This window comes from Dermochelys coriacea, chromosome 5 (genome assembly GCF_009764565.3).
Source record: "Dermochelys coriacea isolate rDerCor1 chromosome 5, rDerCor1.pri.v4, whole genome shotgun sequence".
NCBI lineage: Eukaryota > Metazoa > Chordata > Testudines > Dermochelyidae > Dermochelys > Dermochelys coriacea.
In genome coordinates this window covers 120841424-120863975 of record NC_050072.1, presented here as the reverse complement: position 1 = coordinate 120863975, position 22552 = coordinate 120841424, and the positions used below count along the sequence as shown (strand labels likewise).

The 22552-nt window shown below is 43.1% G+C and overlaps 1 protein-coding gene across 1 annotated transcript in view; it reads right to left on the bottom strand.

Annotated features, from left to right (window-relative positions):
* Positions 1-1228: 1228 nt before the first annotated feature.
* The window catches only part of LOC119855918 (E3 ubiquitin-protein ligase Topors-like), a 108781-nt gene continuing 87457 nt past the window's right edge, over positions 1229-22552 (bottom strand). The window contains exons 2-3 of the mRNA XM_043515135.1: positions 3965-4015; positions 1229-1982 (exon numbers count right to left, since the gene is read on the bottom strand). Coding sequence (XP_043371070.1) covers positions 1239-1982; positions 3965-4015 — 795 coding nt within the window. The 3' untranslated portion in view covers positions 1229-1238. The remainder of the gene's footprint in view (positions 1983-3964; positions 4016-22552) is intronic.

The following is a 22552-nucleotide window of genomic DNA, read 5'->3' as shown; positions in this document are numbered from 1 at the left end:
CATTGCTCTTAGAATATCAGGGTTAGAAGGGACCTCAGGAGGTCATCTAGTTCAACCCCCTACTCAAAGCAGGACCAATCCCCAATTTTTGCCCCAGCTCCCTAAATGGCCCCCTCAAGGATTGAGCTCACAACCCTGCATTTAGCAGGCCAATTCTCAAACCACTGAGCTATCCCTCCTCCCAATCTCTATCTCTCTTGCCATGACTCGTATCCTATACTTTAGTTGGAGCAATTTAGGGGGCAAGTGGAGGTTCTCTAAAACAATGTTTTTCAAAGCAAACAAGTTATAATGAGACAGGTCTTGGGGTTCTCAATAAAATAAGGCAGCAAAAAAACAACTGAAAAAATATCTTCATCTCAGTCTTTCAAAGATGTTATGAAAAACAACTTTTATCCAATCCAAAACTGCACTTTGTTCTAAGCAAACTTTCAGTCTGCAGTGCTGAGTCCATCTTCAGGAAAATTGAGGGGTAGTGCTGATAGCCAATTTCATCCAGTTAATGATTATGGATACAAATTTCAAAAGCACCTAAATGATTTAGGAACCTAAGGCCCATTGATTTTTCAGTGAGACTTAGGTGCTTTTGAAAATTTACCTTAAATGATATAGAAGCCCTAATCTTTTTCACTTTTTCTGTGCCTCAGAGGCAGTCAATATTTTAAGTTAGTTCTACAGTTGACCGTGGTTTTTCTTTCACTGCTATAAATATTCAATTGTAATAAACAGCGTGATACCTAATATCTCAGGTATAGCAAGACTTGGCAATAGTTATTTTAATTCTAACTTTCTGCAGAACCTTTTCATCCCTTATAAAAAGAGTACTAGATCCAAACACTGTAGTGATCCTAATGCAAGATGTAACATTTTGGACCATTTCTGAGGAAAAGTCTTGTTTGCTTTTTTAATAAAGGGAAAAAATAAATAATCACTGATGCTTTTCTGGGCCAGCTGCTTTGTTTTTACTCTTTGAGCAAATGGTCCCCATTGTTCAATCCTTGTGAGAAGTAGAAGCTTTTATCCTTGGACTGATTATCTTATTGTTCTCTTCTGGGAAGGAGAAGCCTTTGGCTGCATAAAGGTTTAAGCCTGTGGTAGATTTGGAACTAGGGACACTTCTGAGTCTGTTGGCTTCAGAATAACCATCATTGTGATTTTGTTCGCAAAGGACCGGAGCTTTACTTTCCCCTCCTCCCACGCACACAAATTCCCAGACTACCAAGAAACCCAACTGGGTTTTATTTATGTAACAGAATAACACTTAAATACAAATAAAAACAGACAAATAGTAAAACACCAGAAGAAACCAGCACCACTATCATGTTCATTAGGCTTGGCATCTGTGACCTGGCTGAAAAGTCTCTGTGAGGATGAGGATCTTGAACCTGTACTCCAAAGCGCTGCAAAACTGGGATGAAATGAAATGCAGACTCTTTCTGACTTGGTCCCAGGTATGATCTATCTGCACTAATCTGTCTCCTTATTGCAAACAATCCTATCACTTCATGAATTTCGTGATCTCCTCGATGTATTCGTTGATCAGAAAACTGAATATTTGATGTCATATCTTCAGTCAGTTGAGATGAGGAACTCCTGCAAAGAGAAACTGCGGTATCAGTTTCTCTTGAGGTGGGATAGGGAAGTCCGCACAGATCAAGTTTAGACAAAGCGCAATTTTCTGAAGGCATAGAGACATATTCCTTTGAATCTTCTTCAGACCCTGCACTGTGAAACGCAGACTGGCAAGGCTGCTTGCAGAGTGGGCACTCTGCTTTGGCTTCTGACCACTCCTGGACAGAAGAAAAGCAGGACTTATATAAGCAAGGGTTTAAGCAAAACATATTGTCAAATCTTTCCAAGCACACAGGGCATTTAATGTCCGGAGATAAATCTGCTGGCACGGTCTGGTGCAAATCATCTGCACCAACTTTGGGCAAAGAACTTTTATCCACTGTGCACTCCACATCTGGGGAAGCCATGATCTATAAAAGAGAAGAGAGAGAGAGACCGATTGACATACTTGGCAAGATGTAATAAAGCTGGGACAGAGAGATGTAAAATGACATTGTCCTGCAGCAGTGAGTACTCACATGCCACAGAGGGAGACAATGCCACCAAAACAAAACAAAATATCTCCCTGTAGTGAATTAAGTTATTTCCTCTATAGAATGGGAAGAAAAAGAGAGATTGTTAAAGAGTCCTACACAGAGAGAGAGAGAGAGAGAGAGAGAGAGAAATGCATGCAAAAACAAAGATGCACCAATCAGGTTGGGCCAGTTACCAGATAGGCTTTCTGCAAACTTCAGAATAATGGCAAAGGGGCTAGACAGAGCCTTCAGGTACAACCCTGAGCAAGAGTGGTGCCTAAACTGCACTACCCCAGGAATACCCCTGGGAGGAAACATGCAGCACAGACACAATTGTTCACCTGCTCTGGGGAAAAGATGCAATTCACTCCTTGCTTATATCAGCAGCCAGGGCTTGATCCAAACCCACTGAACTCCGTGGAAAGACTCCTGTTTATTTCATTAGTTTGGGGATTAGACCCCAAAGAAGGATTTCTTGCTTGCTGGCTTACCGACTCTGACTGGCACATTGGGCAGGGAAAGCCAAGGCTCTAGCCAGTCCTGCTACCCCAGCCTACAAACAGCCACCTGCATTAGGGGAGCCTGGACAGGAATGAAAAAGGGGGTGAGATATTTCCATACACACCCACTCGGGAATGCACTATCAACTGGAAAAAATAACCCACTAAAACTTCAGGCACAACACAATTAAAAATATTAGTAAAATGAGATATAAGAAAAGACATTCCCAGAACAGAGACATGGCAACCTAACACAAACAATAACAATTGCCAAGATACAGAACACGATTATGTCATTAGGCTCCAAAATGTCAGGGTGTCAATCCCCTGGTAGAATGAGCAGACAGAGCTATAGAGCTATTTACAAACTAAAACGACACCATCAGCTCACTGTTGGGGCTCAGTCACAAACAGGCGGAGAACTAGAGCAGGTGGGAAAGAAGCAAGATATTCCAACCCCAGAGGCAGTTCAACCCAACAATTCCATTTCAGTTCTAGAATGTGATCAAGCCATTACTCCCCATAATGTCAGTGCCTAGACCTCTTAGCTGGGTGAATTGACAAAGCTATATATGTGGTGCAGAACCAACACCACCACCTGGCTGTGCCCTCCTGGTTTATTCTAGTCCCAAAAGTTCACCTCCATGCTGAGTTTATTTCCAGGATCCTTACTTAGCAGATCAAACTTGGGTTAAAATTCCAAATTTTGGAAAATGGGTTTTATATTAAAATAACTGGATCAAAGAGGGATAATAAGGAATGAGACAGGATGTCCTCAGCCCCAATACACCTCAAAATAAGACACAAAAACACCAGAATGGTGAGACCATATTCGAGACTAAGATTACTCATTTAATTCCCATAGTATCATTGTGTAGATCTCCTGGAAAGATGAGTATGTGAAGGCGAGAGAGTATGAAAAGGTGAGTGAAAGGTGAGTATGTGAGTATGTAATATACGCCCAAATCCACTCTAACCTCCCCCCAATTTGTCAGATTCATCAGACTGTCACCTCCATGTTTATGCTCTTTTCTTGTATCTAAAAAAGGAGAGCCCTGTGTAGCTCGAAAGTTTGTCTCTCTTACCAACAGAAGATGGTCCAATAAAAGATATTACCTCACCCTCCTTGTTTCTCTGATCTCCAGTCTTAGGCTATAGTGAGGATTCTTATGGAGGTTGGCAAAGGTTCTGATTCAAAATATTAGGGCCTGGGTTGCCTCTTAAAACAAATGGAGAAAACTGGGCTAATTAGTACTGCAATTTCCCAGCCCCATTTAAACTTAAAACACAAATGCACACACACTCTCATCCTGCCTAATGTGTTAGATCTGTGAAGCTATTGCACCTCTATCATGAGTTTACTGTCAGGGTACTTACCAATGTGGTCAAATAAGGTTCATATTCCAGATCTGAGGGACTGGGTTTCCTCTGAAAAAGGAATGGATAAAGTAGGAGTAATTAAGAATGAAACAGGATATTCCCAACCCCAAAATAAACCATGTAATAAGGAGAAAGTTGGGGCCCAGTCCAAGAGCAGGAGAGAACTGGGAAAAGAAGGAATGAAGCAGGATACTCCAAACCAATGAGGCATTTCAACCCAACAATTCAATTTCAATCCTAGGATGCGATTACACCATTATTCCCCATAATGTCATTGTGTAGATTCCAAGTAGGACGAGTAAAATGGAGTTATATATGAGATGCATCAACACCACCTTCTGTCTCTGCCCTCCTGATACAGTCCATCCGTGAGACTTCATCTCCATGGTTGTTGAACTTCCTGGAAGTTCCTAACCTTGATTTAACTGAAAACAAAACCCACATACATCAAAATGTTGGGCCTCAATATCAAAACACGATTGCTACATTAATAGGAATCAGAGTAGCAGCCGTGTTAGTCTGTATTGGCAAAAAAGAAAAGGAGTACTTGTGGCACCTTAGAGACTAACAAATTTATTTGAGCATAAGCTTTCGTGAGCTACAGCTCACTTCATTGGATGCATGATGATCCGATGAAGTGAGCTGTAGCTCACGAAAGCTTATGCTCAAATAAATTTGTTAGTCTCTAAGGTGCCACAAGTACTCCCTTTCTTTTTTATTAATAGGAATTGCCTCTTCTATGTCCCTTGCAGAGGTACTGAACTTACTGTATGCATATGACCTGCAGCCAGAACTACCAGAGACAGTTTATCTTCACTTCTCTATTTCCAGTGTAGCGATTTAATGGAGGGGTGCTGGGGGAAAAGGAAGTGGTCGATATGTTGAGGGATATCACTCACTTCCTCCACATTTTGGAGGGGAAAGTAGGGACCTTTGGAGGAGCTGAGGTGACAGTGTAGACAACATTTCCAGAGGTTGGTGCTAGACAGCCTCATGCCACTCCCCCATGAAATAGGGGATCTCTGGAGCAGGAATCACATCTCTGCTCCCCCAAGTATGGGGACACAGTGAGGGGCTGGGAGAGGGGAGAGTATGGCTTGGGAGGTGATCTCTTCCCCTTTTCTGTTAAAATATGAGGGGAGCAGGGGAACTAGTGGGAATTTTTGCTTCCCTCTCCCAGGCAGCAGGGAGGACAACTCCTCAGTTGGCAGCCAGAGGCACATGTTTACTTGCCTCCCCCAGGCAGTGGCACAGCATATGGTAACACAGGGATAATTATACCAGTCCTCCAGGCTGTGGGTTAATGGGGAGGGGGTGTCAAGAGCCAGGATGGAGCAGGAGAAACATCCCTCCCTTCCCCCAGGCAGTGGGGAGGGGAACCTGGGGAGGGAAGACATTGTTTTTCCCTCCCACAGACACCGGGGCGAGCTGCTGGGAGGAGCTCTTGTGTGTACGAGGGCGAGTAACCACACTGTTCCTTCCCCATGGGGAGCTGAGGGAAGACAGGACAGGGCCTTACCCCTCCCCTGTACCAGATAGTGGGAGGCAAAGGAGGGAATGGGTGGGCGAAGTCTTCTTTGTCCTGCCCCAAGTAGTGGGGCAGGGAGCTGTGGGAGCCAGGCAAGCGGGTCATCACTCTCCTCCCACAGGTAGTGGAGCTAGGAGAGGAAATGGCAAGGGGCACTTCATTTCCTTCCCCTGGGAGTGTGTGTGGGCGCAGAGGGAGAGGTGACCTGCCAGTGCTCACTTGGGGCTCCCCCAACAACTGCGGGCAAATGAGGAAGAGTGTCAGGGAGAATGGGGGGGCTGAAACTCCCCTGAAATCCAAGCACATGTCTGGCTTGGCTGGTGCATGGTGATAAGGGAACGGCAGCTGGACGTAGAGGGGTGAGGCCCACCTTCTTCAGGGTCTGTCTCTTGCAGAACACTTAAGAGTCATACAAAGGGAGAACCGGGTAAGAAAGTGCATGGGGAGTGGGAAAGAGAATGCAGAGAGTGGCGGAGCATAAGGGAAAGTGCGGCAGAGAGTCAGCTTGGGAAAGGAAAACCAAAAAAAGCACAGAAAAGCAGAGAGCAAAAACTGCTTCTCTGGGCAAACAAATGAAAGAATAAAAAAACATAGACAGGTACTGCAGACACACACGAATGACTGGGTATAGAATCATAGAATATCATAGAATATCAGGGTTGGAAGGGACCTCAGGAGATCATCTAGTCCAACCCCCTACTGATTGAAGAGACATCAGAAAGGCAGCAAAAGGGGGGGAAATAGCAATGGAAAGCAGGAGACAAACTGCCGCTGCAGAGCCAGGCCTATACTAACTGAGACAGCATCTCCAGAGCAGCCAGGAAAGGCATGAGCTTCCCAGGAAATGAACTGGGATACTGCAAATGCTTTAAAAAGGACTCAGAGAAAGAGGGAAATATCCTAATGGCGACAGCATTGCCAGTAGTAGCCCCAGAAAAATTAAGCTGCACAAACACAACAAGCTGGATTAGCTAGACTGGAAGATTTCAACACTCCTAGATAATAGGGGTTTCAATGGGAAGAAACATGAGCCCAGTGCCTTAAAGATGTAACTGGGCATCACCCTGTCCTGGGGAATCCCTTGGTGATGTGAAACCAGCATAAGGGGAATAATCAGACCCGCGAAACACATTATCAACATGATTGGAGACAAGGTACAGGTGTTCTAGCCCTGGGCGGGAACCAGATTTTTTGTTTCATGGGGAATAATGTCAGTTGAAAAAAAAATTCCACTCTGAATGGAACAAAACCAAAACGTTCAAAGTTTCACACAAAACAAAATTTGGATTTTTGTTTGTTTCAAATTGATCAGAGTTTCGCTTTGATAAAATCAAAACATTTGTTCCAATGACAACATTTTATGTAATATGTAATATTTAAAAAAATATTATATATTGCATTAGGTAATGTTTTTTTAAAAATGTAATGAAAAGTTGTTTTTAAATGGAAATCAAATCGTTAAATTCCAAAAAGGAAAAAATGGAGTGTTTCAACCTTATTAAGATGCTTTTTTCCTCCCACATTTTATTTTGAAATGTAATTTTGGCAAAATAGACACATTTATGCAAAGTGTTTCTCTTTTCATGAATTAGGATTTTCCAATGACATTTTTTTGACCCACATGAAGAGAAAATTCACTGACCTATCTTGCTCATACTAGATATCCATTCAGAGAGCTCCTTCAGGGACCTGTGTGTAAACAAGGGATTACTGACAAAAATAAGCCTTTCTTAATGTTTCTTAATGGTACTTAACAATATAGTACCAAAGCATAGACAATGGTAGTGGCTTGCTGGCTGATATTTTCAACAGAGTCAAAACCAGTTAATTTCCAAAGACCTAATAGAAATATAGCAACTGTACACACAAGAAAACAAAACAATCCTCTGTTCCTCCCCCCTCAAGTCAACCGACCAAAAACAACCCCGCCCCCAAAACCTCAAAAAGCTGAGTGCAGCAACACCTAAATACCTTTTAAAATCTGGGCCTTCATCTTTATTTATTAGACATATCTGAAGTTTCATGAAATTGGTTTTAATTACATGAAAAATGACAAATGCCTGAGAAAATAGGATATGGATGGAGGAGGTTTCAAAAACAGACCATAGGGTTCTGGAGATCCAGACAAGAAGGTTTCCAGACGTTCAATATTGCAAAATAAACTGAAGAATTTTAAACCTGTGTGTGCTCCTTATGTTGCTTTGAAATCCCAGCCTGAATTTCTTAATGGCTGTGCTTTGTTATTTGATACTTTGCTTAAGCTCGATTTGATAAACACAGAGCAAGGGTGTTATAACAAAAAGTCCACATGAAGCTCAAGGTTAATGCACAAATAGAATGTGTTTTGGAAATGTACATTACTAGTCTAATTTGCACAAAATGTATGGCTGTGATTTCAATAAATTGTGCGGAATTAAGAGAATCAGTAAAGTTGTTACTATTTAGATTCCAGCCTGTACAGTGTCTGCCTCCTCTTTGCAATAACTAGCATTAAAGAGGGTGGGGGATTTTTGAGGGTGGTTGGTGGAGACAGAACTAAGAGTAATGGGATGGAATTGAGCAAAAGAACATTTAGGATGGAGCAAAGGAAAACATGTCCCCTTGTGTCAGTCAATAACGTCCAGACTGGATAAAATATCATTAGAAATGTACTGTAGTGGGATTCAGAGGTGATTTTATAGGCCCTTTGTAATGCTAATACAGTACTCTGTGATGAAACACTGTTTTCAGTGTGAATGTTATTAATACTGTGGATTCCTTAATTAAACTGCTTGGTACATGCAGAGCTGAAAGTCTCTCTCTAATATCTTCTCATGGTGGGCATTCTGCGGGGTGAGGTGGGAAGCAGTATGAATATCTTACTAAACGTTGCAGGGGATGCATCATCACTGGCAATTGTTAAATCAAGATTGGATGTTTTCCTGCTTGAGGAATTATTTTGGGGAATTTCTATGGCCTATGTTATACAGGAGGTCAGATGATCACAGTGATCCCTCCTGGCTTTGGAATCTATGAATCTTACATTTATACATCACTTTCCATCCCAGAGGAGTCCTAGACACTTTACAAACTGGGCACAAAATGTTCACGCATCCACTGTTGGAGTGACAGGGTGCAGCCCACATAGCGTGCTGCACAAGTCAGAGAGGACATTTTGGTCAATGACACCAACCTCCTACGCTTATGTTCTCATTTTTAAAGGTCTCATCTGAAACTGACAAACTGAGCTACAGGATTGTCAGCCTCTAGGCATTGGAAAATCATGAGTCAGGACCCCAAAATAATAATGAAATTTGCTTAAAATCATGAGATTTTTTTTTTTAAATTATTTGAGATTCTGTTTCTTTGTCTTCTGGATTTTGAGTTTTCAGATTACCCCTGGATCATATTTTTCCAGCTTCTCTCTGCAGGCATGTGGGCTATAAAATTACTTTTTACTTTAAATGAAAGCCAAGATTCCCATAACTCCAGGATCTGAGATGTTGAACAAAACACCAAATATTGTGAGACTCTCAATAAAATTACAAGAGTTGGAAACACTGGAGCTATAACCTCTCGAGGTTCTTTACTTCAGGTCCACAGCAGTTCTATATAAAACTTGGGCTGGGTCTAAGGAATGTCTCAGATGGGAGACCTATAAATACTGTGTTGGATAATTTCTGAGAGAATAATAATAGTCTGCTTGAAATAACCAAGTGAAATAATCCTCAACAATCAGATCTCACTATTGCCAGGCCCAAGTGTTCAACAATCATGAGTCAGACCCCAAAATCACACCATTGGCTTAAAGAATCAGAAGATTTAAAAGAACTAGAAAACTGGGGAGGTTGGTCTATTTTTTGAATTTTGTGCCTTTATGGGAAGCACCCACCTTCTCTTTGCATGTTATCATTTCAGGCTCAAAACTCACAATGTAAAGGCCTTGATTCTCACTTACATAAAGGCCTCTTTACACTTCTCTGGAAGTGTAGAGGTACCTAATGTGAGCATAAATGTAACACACATCCACTTCAAGGCCCCATTACACTGCCAGGGGGAGGAGAAGTTAAAATTTTCTTAATGTAAATGAGAATCAGGGCCCATATCCACACACAAAAATGGAGTCCTCTTCTCGTGTGAAGGGTTTTGGGTTTATTTGGCTTAATCATGCTTCCGTTGAAGTCAAAGGGAATTTCACACATTATTTCAGAGGACGCAGATTTAGGTCCTTAATTGGAGATGAGCCTGAGTCATGGATTTCAGATTTGAACATGGATCCCAACTTTCCCCATAGTTTATGGAATAAAGTTCTGACCTAGCTGATTGATTATTTTTAGAAGGATGGCTTGTTTTCATTAATAATTTTTCAAACGAGGCTCATAAAATATAACAATACAACTTTGTGAGCCTCTCTAAAGGCTAGGACTGATGGTATTATGCTAGATTTTGACCTGAATTACTCAGAAGTAAATCAGTGAGCTTACTCCCAATTTGCACTTGTGTAAACCACCTCAGAAACTGGCCCATTATTCTCAATTACAGGAACTTCTTGAGTTTGAATTTACAGACACTGTGAGGCAGCTGCATCTGGCTATAAATGATATCTAATGTTCAGTCACTTAGTAATAATGGATTCTTCCATCACACAAAAACTGAACATGCAGTTAGTTATGTCCCTCTCTTTTAAGTGTCTGTAAAACTTAAGTGGCTGTTTGAGATGTTGGAAACCTGCTGCTTTTGTAGTTAAGAGAATAATTAATGACTGGTAGATCTCCAACAATACACCACAAGTACAGAAATTCTAGCATAATATTTCATTGAAAACATATTGTTAAAGAAGGAACCTAGGAACCTAGACACAATGTAATAAAAGATTGCCAGGGAAACAAATACATATTGGAGCTCACTTCCACAACATATATATGTTAATCAGAAACAGACCCCGAATACTTCTGTTAATAAAGGAAACAAAATAATTTACCGGATTTCCCATTCTGATTTGTGCACTGAGAGCTATTGAAAGGTGCTTGGCTGATTACGGCATATTGAAGATGTTCGTATTCAGAAGAGAAAGAGTAGTTGGTTGTGCAGGCTTCCCCCCTAATACCACCTCCTCTCTCAGTACACCTGAGCATTCATGGTCTTTTTGCATGCGTAATGACTACCGGCCATGGGTCATCAGCAGGAAGTAGCCGGAACCTCTTGTACTTGAGGCATGAGCAGCTATAGCAGAGGTGGCCGAACTGTGGTTTGACGGGTCTTTTGAAGTTACAGTGCAGCTCACAGAGACCCCCACCCCATTCTCCATGTACCAGACTCGGGGGGAGGGGGAAAGTTTCGGGACTTCTGCCCTGCGATGGGGTGGTGGGGACAGAGACGACTGGTGCCTGCTGAGATGGGGGGCGCAATTTAAAGATTCACTTCCCCCAATAGGTTCGCCCACCCAAGGCTGGCCCCCTCTTAACCTCAGCGGTTCTCCCAGCAGCTCCCAGCTGTTTGCCGCTGTTTCTCTCCACAGCCGCAGCTCCCAGCTTGCCAGCTCCAGCAGCTGCCATGCAGGGAGGGGTCCCAGTGGTGCCATGCGACTGAGCGGGGCCAGCAAATCCTGGCAAAAATCTGGGGGGGCGTGTGACCCCACGTGTCCCCCTGCACGTCTCCTCTGGCTTCTGCCCAGCAGGGAGGGGATGTCTTGGGGCTTCGACCCAATGGGGTTTGCCTGCCAGGGCTCAGGGCTTCAGCAGGGGCAGTGCTGAAGCCCTGAGCCCAGACAGGTGCCTTCCATGGGGCTGAAGCCCAGAGACCCTCCCTCCCTGCAGGGCTGAAGCCCTGAGCCCTGGCAAGCACCTCCCTGAGACCCTCCTCCCCACAGGGCTTAATCCCAGATCCCCAGCAGTGCGCTCCAGCTCTTGAACTTCTGAAGATTGTCATATGCAGCTTGGAGGGTCAGTAAGTTTAGCTACCCTGATCTATAGCTAAAGAACTAACACCCCCAACTTCAGCTGACTCAGCCACTAGACGGGGACAAAGCCTCTTATTAGTAATGAGGAGTGTACAAGGAATTAAACATCTGCTATATAAAGTAGAATGAAAATAAAACACTGGGCCAACTTCATATCAGTGCAAGCCCTGCGATCAAAACAGTTGCACCATAGCTGAATTTGGCCCATTGTGTAATATGAGAAAAAAAGTATTTAGTGCACAGTGATGTGGATTTATTTTCTTTGCAAATTTTCTGCAAGCATTATTCTTTTATCCATCCTTCTGTTCCCAGCTCAAATCCTCAAGCTACATCAGAGTAGTGTCTGCAACAGATTTTTTTAAATTGGGCTGGTCACCATTACTACATCTTTGTACTGTAGAAGGAAGGCCTCAAAATTGTTGGCTTTTTCAGGGTTTTTTTCCCTACTTGTTTTTACATTGGAAATATCAGGAATGTCAACCCTGATATTTTTTGCCAGAAGTGCTGATGGAGGGAGGTCTCAAGGGATGTATATTTGTAGTTCTCAGACCTAAAATGGGGAATGGGAATTGAGTCATTAACAAAGATGTCCTTTCTCCAAAATGTTTGTTAGGCATCAATTAGGTGTTAACCAAATTATGATTTTTAAACAGACTGACTAAAAATTCTTTCCTCTTCTAACTGTTCAACTTTCATTCTCCTGGGTCTTGAGATCTTATCAATTCACTAGTTCTCCAGTCAGCATAAAAGCCTTCTAGGTGAGATGGAACCTGAATTTCTAAAGTTAAAAAGCAGGCCTTTATAGATCACAAAGAAGCAAAAAAGGGTACAACCATATTTTTCCACCGGGAGTTATCTTTAAATGGATCAAATATAAACATAGTTTAATTTTCCTTTGCTATGGATAGATCCTCACTGTCACTGGGAATTTCTCTTATTCAGGAAACAGAGCAATACTTGCATCAACTGAGTTCTAAGAAACAAGACTGGGTCTGCCACTGTAACAAACTGAAAACATTCCTGGGGGAGAGGTGTGTTTCAGAGGCACAGCTTCCACCTCTTTGTGAGGACGGAGCACTTCAGTTCATTGCTCACTCCAGCGACTCTGGACAGAGCCACAGCTTGGCCTCCTCAATATGAGGTAGGGTCACTTCAGTGAAGGGCCTTTGAGGGTCAAAGGAGAGTGAAGGGGAGGGAGGGGAAATGAGAGATGCCAGATGGTTTTCCAATGAAACTGCATATTTGCAACTTGTTGCCTGCAATGATTATAATGCGTATCTCCATGACTTGTATCTCCCAGCTGTGAGATTTTAGCCCTTGTCTGGGAAGGTATGGGAAGAGTATTTTTGAGAAAAACAACAACAACATAGAAGGCCAGATCCTAAGTAGGTATAAATTGCGATGTTCTACTGACTTCAATAGAGCTATGCCAGTTTACCCCCAAATTGGATGGTTCCAAGCAGCAAAACTCATCCTCAAATTTCCAGGGAGTTCAGAACTGAAGGCTTGGGAATAAGCCATCTCTAATGAAAGGAAATGTTTCTGTAGTGATTTACAGTCCTGTATATACCTCAGCTCAGTAAAATCCCAGTAAAAATCCCCGTGCAGTGAGTCAACTGCTCACCACGAAAGAGTCTATATGCCTGCCTGCAGATCCAGTAGTCAAGAACAAAGAGTTGGCCTGCCATCAAACCTGGCCTAGCCAGCCCCAGAGGCCCTGTTTCCTCTGAGCACCAACCAGAAAGGAAAGGGAAATGCAGAGGTGAGACTCTGCAGCTCTTTCTATTTCCATAGCACCCTGAACAAACATGCTTTGTCAATTGCTATCAATTATGTGCCCCAGAATCATAAAGCTTTCTTCTTGTAGCAAGAATGAGTGCCTGTATGGCATCCCACAAAGAAAGTGCCCCTTGTCTGGTGTGTTCCACCAACTCTTGCAGTCGCTCCCTCCCCCTTCTTTTCCTTTTTTTTTTCTGTTGAGTGCGGGATTTATAAACTCTTTGAAACATGTTTTTGCCAGATGTAGGCCCCAAGTGCCCTGTCAATAGTTTCCTGTCCTGTTCCAAGTGCTAAACAGATGGAATTACACAAGACTTTGCTGAATGAATCCACCCTCCATCTCCTTAATTAAACTCTAGGATTGCAAGGAGACGGCTCTACTCATGGCAAAGATCCAGCTACTCTCCCACCCAGTTCTGTAAATTACCAGCTCATTAAAACCACTATATTTCCACTGAGTACGTGTCTGGAACCAGCATTTTCACTCTGATAATTGTGTCGGTTGCCTTGCTAATTAACTCAGAAGTAGTGAAATGTGTCATTCAGGACTGTGTAGCGTTTACACTCTGCCGTAGTTTTGTTTTAGGGTTGCATGTCTGTGAGCATGTGTGTATGTGTATATATATATATATTACCCTGAATATCAGACGGTTTGATTGTATGACTTGGTTCCACTGACTAGATACAATTTGAATACAAGAATGGTGACATTATCTCTCAGGTAGCAGGTATGAGTCTGAAAAGGCTCCTCCCTTTTACGTGAATTGGGCCAGGTTTTGAAAATACTGATAGTTCTCTCTCTCTCTCAAGTTCAAAAGCAGGAAGAATTTCCGAAAGGCCGTATTAGCCGGCCATTGTAATTACCCCACACATGAGAAACATCTTTAAAACATTGTGATGTTTCTTTCGGAAATAAAAAATGTACTATTAGCTCAGCTGTTCGCATTTTACCCAGACTATTCACTGTCTTTGATGATGGAGCTTGTTTGAAAATAAAAATTTAAACAGGAGGAAGGGATGCTTTAGAGGATAAACTTCATCTAACGAACTGGGATTTCCAAATGTCTGGCATCAGTTTTAAGCTGAAAGCTAAAACCAGAATGTCCTGCGGGATGGAAGGTCTAAAGGCCAATGTTCTTCACAGACAGCTTGAGTCCATCTGTGTGTTTCTGAGCCCCCCTACAGGTAGTGATTACCAGTCACAGACCAGGGCAAGATCCTTGGCTTCTCTGCATTGCTTAGGGCAGTGGAAAGCAGCTAGAAAGTTTCCTTAAGGAGCAGCTGGGATTCAAGTAGATCACGTTATCCTGCATAAAGAAAAGGAGTACTTGTGGCACCTTAGAGACTAACAAATTTATTAGAGCATAAGCTTTCGTGAGCTACAGCTCACTTCATCGGATGCATTTGGTGGAAAAAACAGAGGGGAGATTGATATACACACACAGAGAACATGAAACACTGGGCTTATCATACACACTGTAAGGAGAGTGATCACTTAAGATAAGCCATCACCAGCAGCGGGGGGGAGGGGAGGAAAGGAGGAAAACCTTTTATGGTGACAAGCAAGGTAGGCTATTTCCAGCAGTTAACAAGAATATCTGAGGAACAGTGGGGGGTGGGGTGGGGGGGGAGAAATAACATGGGGAAATAGTTTTACTTTGCGACTGTGTCTGGTTGAGAGGATATATTGGACATGCTTTGGGGTGAGGCTGGTGAACCCCTTGCTCCAGCTGATCTTGGTTAGCAGAGTGGGCCCTTTGGGAATTGCCACTTTGGGTCCCAAGTGGGGACTTAGAGCCCCTTTCTTCTCTTCCTCCCACCCCGACAGCTCCTCTAATGTAAGGTGAGTTATACCCAAACAAATGTGAGAGCAGGGCAAACCTCCAGCTCTCAGTTACAAATGGGGCTTCTCCCTCAGGCCAGCCTCACAGCAGACGCTCCCCTCTGGTTACCAGTGTTTCAGGCGCTGCTAGAGGTTCTGTCGTCCAGTGGCTGGCTGGGGCAGTCGGAGGTGGCATTGCTTTACATGCTGCAGCAGGGGAGCACTGGCAAACAGTCAAGGGGAGGCCTGGCCATGCTAGAGCTGGCACCATGCAACTTCTCTCTGCAGTTCCCTTCAGCCAACTCTCTGCAACTCCCAAACTAGAACCTGCTCCTCAGGATGGATGCCGAAGCGTGACATCACCCCACCCCTCCCTCTGCTAGGGCAGGGTGGCCATAATTCCCAAAGTGAAAACAGGACACTACCTGGGACTGGCCTGAGGGCCCCCGCTCCAGTGCGGGGCAGGCCAAAGGGTCACCCCTCCCCGCCATAGTGCCACTCACCCTACCCCCTAAATGTCCCTCCATGCCCCTCCTGGGGGGTTATGCCTGACTTTTGTTGTTGTTGCAAAACTGGGCATTCATCCCATTCGCTCGTGCCAGGTGATAGCTGGCAAGAGCAAACAGGACAAATGCCCAGTTTTGCAAAAAAAAAAAGTCCGGGGCAGGGTTTGAAAAGGGGACTATCCCGGCCAGCACGGGATGTACAATCACTCTGTGCTCGACTAAAGACTCCCTAGGAGCCTCCACGCTGTTGAAATTGAAAGACTCCACATACAGCCTGGGATAAAGTGTCAGTGAGAGGAAACTAAGGTTGTGTATGACCCTGTGTGCACAGAGGATAAGAACTGTCTGTAATTATGCTCCATGACACTTTCTATTGTTATTTGAAATGCCCTCTCTGCTGCAGCATTTTAAGTTAAATTGAAGAACTGCATAGGCTGCTGCTTTTAAAAAGAGAGACGAGGTGGGGGAGGGGATATCTTTTATTGGACCAGCTTCTGTTGGTGGAAGGGACAAGCCTTCGAGCTACACAGAGCTCTTCCTCAGCTCCGGGGAAGTTAACCAGAGTTAGACAAAAGAGAAGGCATACTATAATTGCACACTATGTATAAGATCCTCCATGGAGAGAAAATACCAAGTACTAAGGAGCTATTTAATCGAGAGGAGAAAAGCATAGCAAGAACCAGTGATAGAAGTGAAAATCAGGCTGACACAAATTAGAACTAAAGCACACAAGAGGTGTGAGTAGCCACTGGAGCAAACGCCCAAGAGAAATGGTGGATTTTCCATCTTTCTGAAAGAGATGCTTCAGTCAAACGCAAGTTATTGGGCTCAGTACAGGAGTCACTGGGTGAAATTCTACGGCCTGTGTATACATGAGGTCAGACGATGATCTAATAGTTCCTTCTGACTTTAAAATCTATTAAATTCCCCACAGAACCTGCCTATGCAGCAGCTGGAATGACTGGATGTACTTTAGAGCAGAGGTTTTCAATGTTTTGTTGTAGACGGACCTCTATTCAAATGCAATGTTAATCACATACGCCCAACTGAGAAACTGATTGACAAAAGTATGTGTGTACTTCATATAGACACACACTGTTAGTAATGCTTTAAGAAAAAGAGCATAAGAGTACTTACAGATATCAGTGAGATGGGTGTGCCTGCTTCTTACTGCAGAATCTGTCTATCCTCGGTGTGATGGTTAGCACTGAAGATGTGCATTGAGATTTTTTTTTAATGGTAATATTTTGTGGACCCCCTGTGCAGTCTCTCAGGAACCCTGAGAACTGCTGCTCTGCAACTTGCATATTCTGTCTCCAGAGCCCCTATTGGGCCCTACTGAATCATAGTGCAAGGGATCGCTTTATTAGCTCTGCATTGGCTGGGTTCTACGACTACCCTTAATAGCTGCTTGCACATGCTCTTTGAAAAAGAAAAGAGACGTATGTGCAGTAAATACTGAATCCCATTAATAACAACATCTAAAGAGGAAGAAAGAGTATGAGCATAATGCAAGCGTCTTCAGAAGTGAGACAAAATACACAGGCACAGCACTAAAACCATGCAAGCTTATTTTTTTAAACATACCCTACATATATAAGGATGGGTTTTCTCCACTGTAGTAATGTATTTCTATGTGTTATTGATCTGGAGTTTACCTGGAGCTGTACCATTACACTCACTCAATACAGTGATGTTTATATATAATGGAAGCAAGTCTTCTGTGTGGCAGTTCCTTTGGTATGTGAAAAAGTGATCAGTAGTCAGTGTACAAAATAGTTTGCATGCAAAGCTGTTCTTATTTGGCCAGTAACCATTTCTATAGATACTGTTCAAAACCGGGATGCTACTGAAAATTCTCAGCTAGGTCAGTGTTGAAATCCAATTTACATCAGCTACAGCTATGATCCATTAGTTAATAAACAGGGCTTTTTGGTTTTGGTCCTTCTGTGTGGGTGCTGCCTGTCTACTGATGACAATATCAGAATAAGGGTTGGATGACCAAATACTCTAATAGCACCACTACCAGACAAAACTATTTGGAAATATTAAGCTCATCAAATATGGGCAACATTCAAGCAATCTGGGAAATGAATTGTTCCATTCACCCATCCCTAATGTGTAACACTAATATTACACATGAAATTATTATTGTTTATTATTTGTTTCACTAAGAAGCCCCAACTGAGATCAGGGTCCCATTGTGCTATAGGCTACACAAACAAAGTAATAGATAGTCCCTGCTTCAAAGAGCTTACAATTTGAATGGACAAGACAGAGTGAAGAAAGGAAAAGGGATTCAACACATAAGCAGAGTGAACAGTAATAGTTTGCTGACATCATATTAGGTTCATGATTTTTTCCAGTGGAGGGAGGATTTTTGTCTATCTTATTAAATGCTTTGGGGTGGGGTTTTGCTAGGTGGGGATTAGCTAAATGGAAACATCTGTATCATACTTTCTTCAGTGTTTTAGCACTCAGTTATGGGACTTCCACACATAGTGAGCATGCAGAACTGGACCTGTAGCTTGTAATTCTTGGAAAAATTGCAAATCATTGGTCAAACCTGAAAGAGTCATGGAATGATTTTGCACAGTTATATAGGGAGTGTCACACCTTTATTTGACTTTTTGCACATATTTCTAATTTGTTTTTTGAATTTTTTATATTGTTACTCCTTCAGGGCCTCACACGATTGTTCCCATTAGAAGGAGACACTGATGATTCAAGTCAGGTTACAGTTCTTCTTTGGTGTATTCTTGTTTATTTACAAAGAGTGCACAAAAAGTCCTCTTCTCCTGAGCATAGTGAGACCAAACAACAGCAAGCAGTTTCCTTGCTCAGAAATCCCCAGGTCTGCCATCACTCCGGTGACCTTTGTCGGTGAGACTCTCTACTTCCCCTCAGGGTCCCATTCACTACTTCTTCTGCTTCCCTGGCTGTCTGCTTCCAACACTCACAGACTGAAAACCAAAACTCCTAGCTCCTGCATTTGCTTCTGACAAATCCCTCAACCAACACGGCTTAGCTTTGATCTGCCATGTGGGCCACTGCAGTGGGCGACCCAACCCTCATTGTTTCCAGCTGTCTTCATTACATAAAAGGGTTGAATTGGTCCTTCCACAGAGACTGAGAGTTCTTGGCACGCCCATTGGCTGTAATGACGTCTGAGATTGTGTTTGGATCAAAGACTCACTTGATGGCAGCTATCAACACCTTCCAACATAATCATATATTTTTAAAATTATGAATATACATAGATTCATTGAGTCTATGGCCAGAAGGGACCACTGTGATCACATAGTCTGACCTCCTGTATCACGCAGGCCAGAGAACTTCCCCAAAATAATTCCAAGAGCAGATCTTTTAGGGGAAAAAAACCCAGCAATCTTCATTTAACAATTGTCAGTGATGGGGAATCCACCCCAATCCTTGGTAAATTGTTCTAAGGGCTAATTACTTTCATTGCCTTATTTCCAGTCTAAATTTGTCTTGCTTTAACTTCCAGCTATTGGATCATGTTAGATCTTTCTTTGCTAGATTGAAGAGCCCATTATTAAATATTTGTCCCTCTGTAGGTACTTGTAGACTAATCAAGCCACCTCATAACCTTCTCTTTGTTATGCTAAATAGTTTGAGCTCCCTCAGTCTATCACTGTATGGCATATTTTCTAATCCCTTAATCATTCTCATGACTCTTCTCTGAACTCTCTCCAAGTTATCAACATCCTTCTTGAATTGTGGGCACCACACCTGGACACAGTATTCCAGCCGCAGTCTCATTGCCAAATACATAGGCAAAATAACCTCTCTACTCCTACTCAAGATTCCCTTGTTTATGCACCCAAGGATCACATTAGCTCTTTTGGCCGTAACACCACACAACCATACATAATAATTTTTCCCTATTATATTCATATGGATTTGTCTTGGCATCAGTGTAGCTATCTCTCCTAAAGTACTAGAGTAAGGTGATTTTGGCCCACACTACAGGACTTCTCGCTGGACCATTCAACTACAACCAAATCACACAGATTTATATAAATGCTGCTCGATGGTGCCAAATATTCTGATTCATTAATTTTGTGCCCCACAGCTCCACATCTGCTCAACCCCAGCCCAGCAATTATGCACTCCTGTCAAGGTTCCTTCCCCACTCTGAACTCTAGGGTACAGATGTGGGGACCTGCACGAAAAACCCCCTAAGTTTATTTTTACCAGCTTAGGTTAAAACTTCCCCAAGGTACAAACTATTTTAGCTTTGGCCCCTGGACTTTATTGCTGTCACCACCAAGTGTCTAACAAATATATAACCGGGAAAGAGCCCACTTGGAAACATCTTTCTCCCCAAAATCTTCCCAAAGCCTACACCCCCTTTCCTGGGGAAGGCTTCATAAAAATCCTCACCAGTTTGCATAGGTGAACACAGACCCAAACCCTTGGATCTTAAGAACAATGAAAAAGCAATCAGGTTCTTAAAAGAAGAATTTTAATTGAAGAAAAAGTAAAAGAATCACCTCTGTAAAATCAGGGTGGTAAATACCTTACAGGGTAATCAGATTCAAAACATAGAGAATCCCTCTAGGCAAAACCTTAAGTTACAAAAAGACACAAAAACAGGAATATACATTTCATTCAGCACAACTTATTTTATCAGCCATTTAAACAAAACAGAATCTAACGCATTTCTAGCTACATTGCTTAATAGCCCTTTACAGGAGTTCTGACCTGCATTCCTGCTCTGGTCCTGGCAAAAGCAACACACAGACAGAGAGAGCCTTTGTTCCCCCGCCCCCACTTCAGCTTTGAAAGTATCTTGTCTCCTTATTGGTCATTTTGGTCAGGTGCCAGAGAGGTTATCCTAGTTTCTTAACCCTTTACAGGTGAAAGGGTTTTTCCTCTGGCCAGCAGGGATTTAAAGGTGTTTACCCTTCCCTTTATATTTATGACATGCCCCCCAAATCACAGATAGGGTGAAACGCTGACTGTGATTTCTTTCTGGAGCTCTAGGAGAAAACAGAGTTAATAAGACACATGCACCTCTAAATATACTACCAAGTATATAAAGACTAACAGTATTTTCCACATCTCAAGGACAATTTTAACCAGTTGATTCTGGGAAACTTTCATGGGAGAGTGCATCAGCCACTTAGTTAGAAGCTCCTGAGATGTGTTGAATGTCGAAATCAAAATCTTGGAGAGCTAAACTCCACCGAATACGTTTTTTGTTATTTCCCATGGTGGTATGAAGCCACTATAGCGCAGCATGGTTGGTTTGCAGGCGGAAACACCGTCCCCAAACATATGGGTGTAGCTTTTCCAGAGCGTAGACAATGGCGTAACATTCTTTTTCACTGACTGACCAGTTGCTTTCCCTCTCAGACAGCTTCTTGCTGAGAAACACTACAGGGTGGAATTCTTGATCCAATCCTTCCTGCATTAAAACTGCTCCCACACCAGGCTTGGACTCATCTGTGGTTACTAGGAATGGTTTGTCAAAGTCTGGGGCCCTTAACACAGGGTCAGACATGAGGGTCGCTTTAAGCTGGTTAAAGGTCTTCTGACGCTCTTCGGTCCACTGAATGGCATTTAGCTGTTTCTTTTTTGGTTCTTTTTTGGTTTTTTGGTCTGTCAGTGGGGCGGTGATTTGGCTGTATTGCGGTACAAATCATCTGTAATATCCGGCCAAGCCTAAGAAGGATTGGATCTGTTTCTTTGACTTTGAGACAGGCCACTTTTGTATAGCATCCACTTTGTCCTGTAGGGGGTTGATAGTTCCTTGACCCAACTGGTGTCCAAGGTAAGTCACTCTGTTTAGGCCTATTTGACACTTCTTAGCCTTAACAGTTAGTCCTGCCTCCCTTATGCGCTTGAAGACTTTTTGTAGATGTTCCAGGTGTTCTGCCCAGGAATCTGAAAATATGGTCACATCATCAAGGTAGGCAACTGCATATTCTCCTAATCCTGCTAGGAGACCATCTACAAATCTTTGGAAGGTGGCAGGTGCATTCCGCAGCCCGAAAGGGAGCACATTAAATTCATACAGCCCGACATGTGTGGTGCAGGCTGACCTTTCCTTGGTGGATTCATCTAGCGGTACCTGCCAGTACCCCTTGGTTAAGTCCAAGGTAGAGATGAACTGGGCCCGTCCCAGTTTCTCTCATAGTTATCTGTGTGTGGCATTGGATAGTTGTCTGGGCAAGTTATAGCATTTAGCTTACGGTAGTCCATGAAAAAACATATCTCCCCATCTAGTTTGGGAACTAGAACCACTGGAGATGCCCATGCACTGCCAGAGGGGCGAATTACACCCATCTGTAGCATATCCTGGATCTCCCGTTCTATAGCAGTTTTAGCTTGAGGAGACACCCAATAAGGTTGGACTTTAATTGGGTGAGCATTACCTGTGTCAATGGAGTGGTATGCCTGTTCAGTCAGTCCTGGGGTGGCTGAGAATGTCGGCGCACAACTAGTGCACAGCTCCTTGATCTACTGTCGCTGCATAGCCCAAGGGTCATGGAGAAGTTCACCTCTTCCACGCCACCAGCACTTTTCCCTTCGTAGTAGACACCTTCAGGCCACTCAGCGTCATCTCCTCCCTGGGCTGTAAACTGACAAACCTTTAACTCTCTGAAATAAAAGGGCTTTAGAGAATTAATATGGTATATCTTAGGCTTTCGGTTGGAGGTGGGGAATGCCATGAGGTAATTAACAGCTCCCAGGCTCTCCTGGACCGTGAATGGCCCTTCCCACAAAGCTTCCATTTTATGGGCCTGGAGCACCTTTAAGACCATAATCTGGTCCCCTACTTAGAAGGAACGCTCTCTGGCATGTTTATCATACCAGGCTTTTTGCTCTTTTTGAGCATCCTGTAGGTTTTCTTTATCAAGGCTAGAGAGGTTCGGAGGGTGTTTTGTAGGTTGGTTACAAAGTCCAGAATGTTAGTTCCTGGAGAAGGTGTAAACCCCTCCCATTGCTGCTTCACCAACTGTAATGGCCCCTTAACCTCACG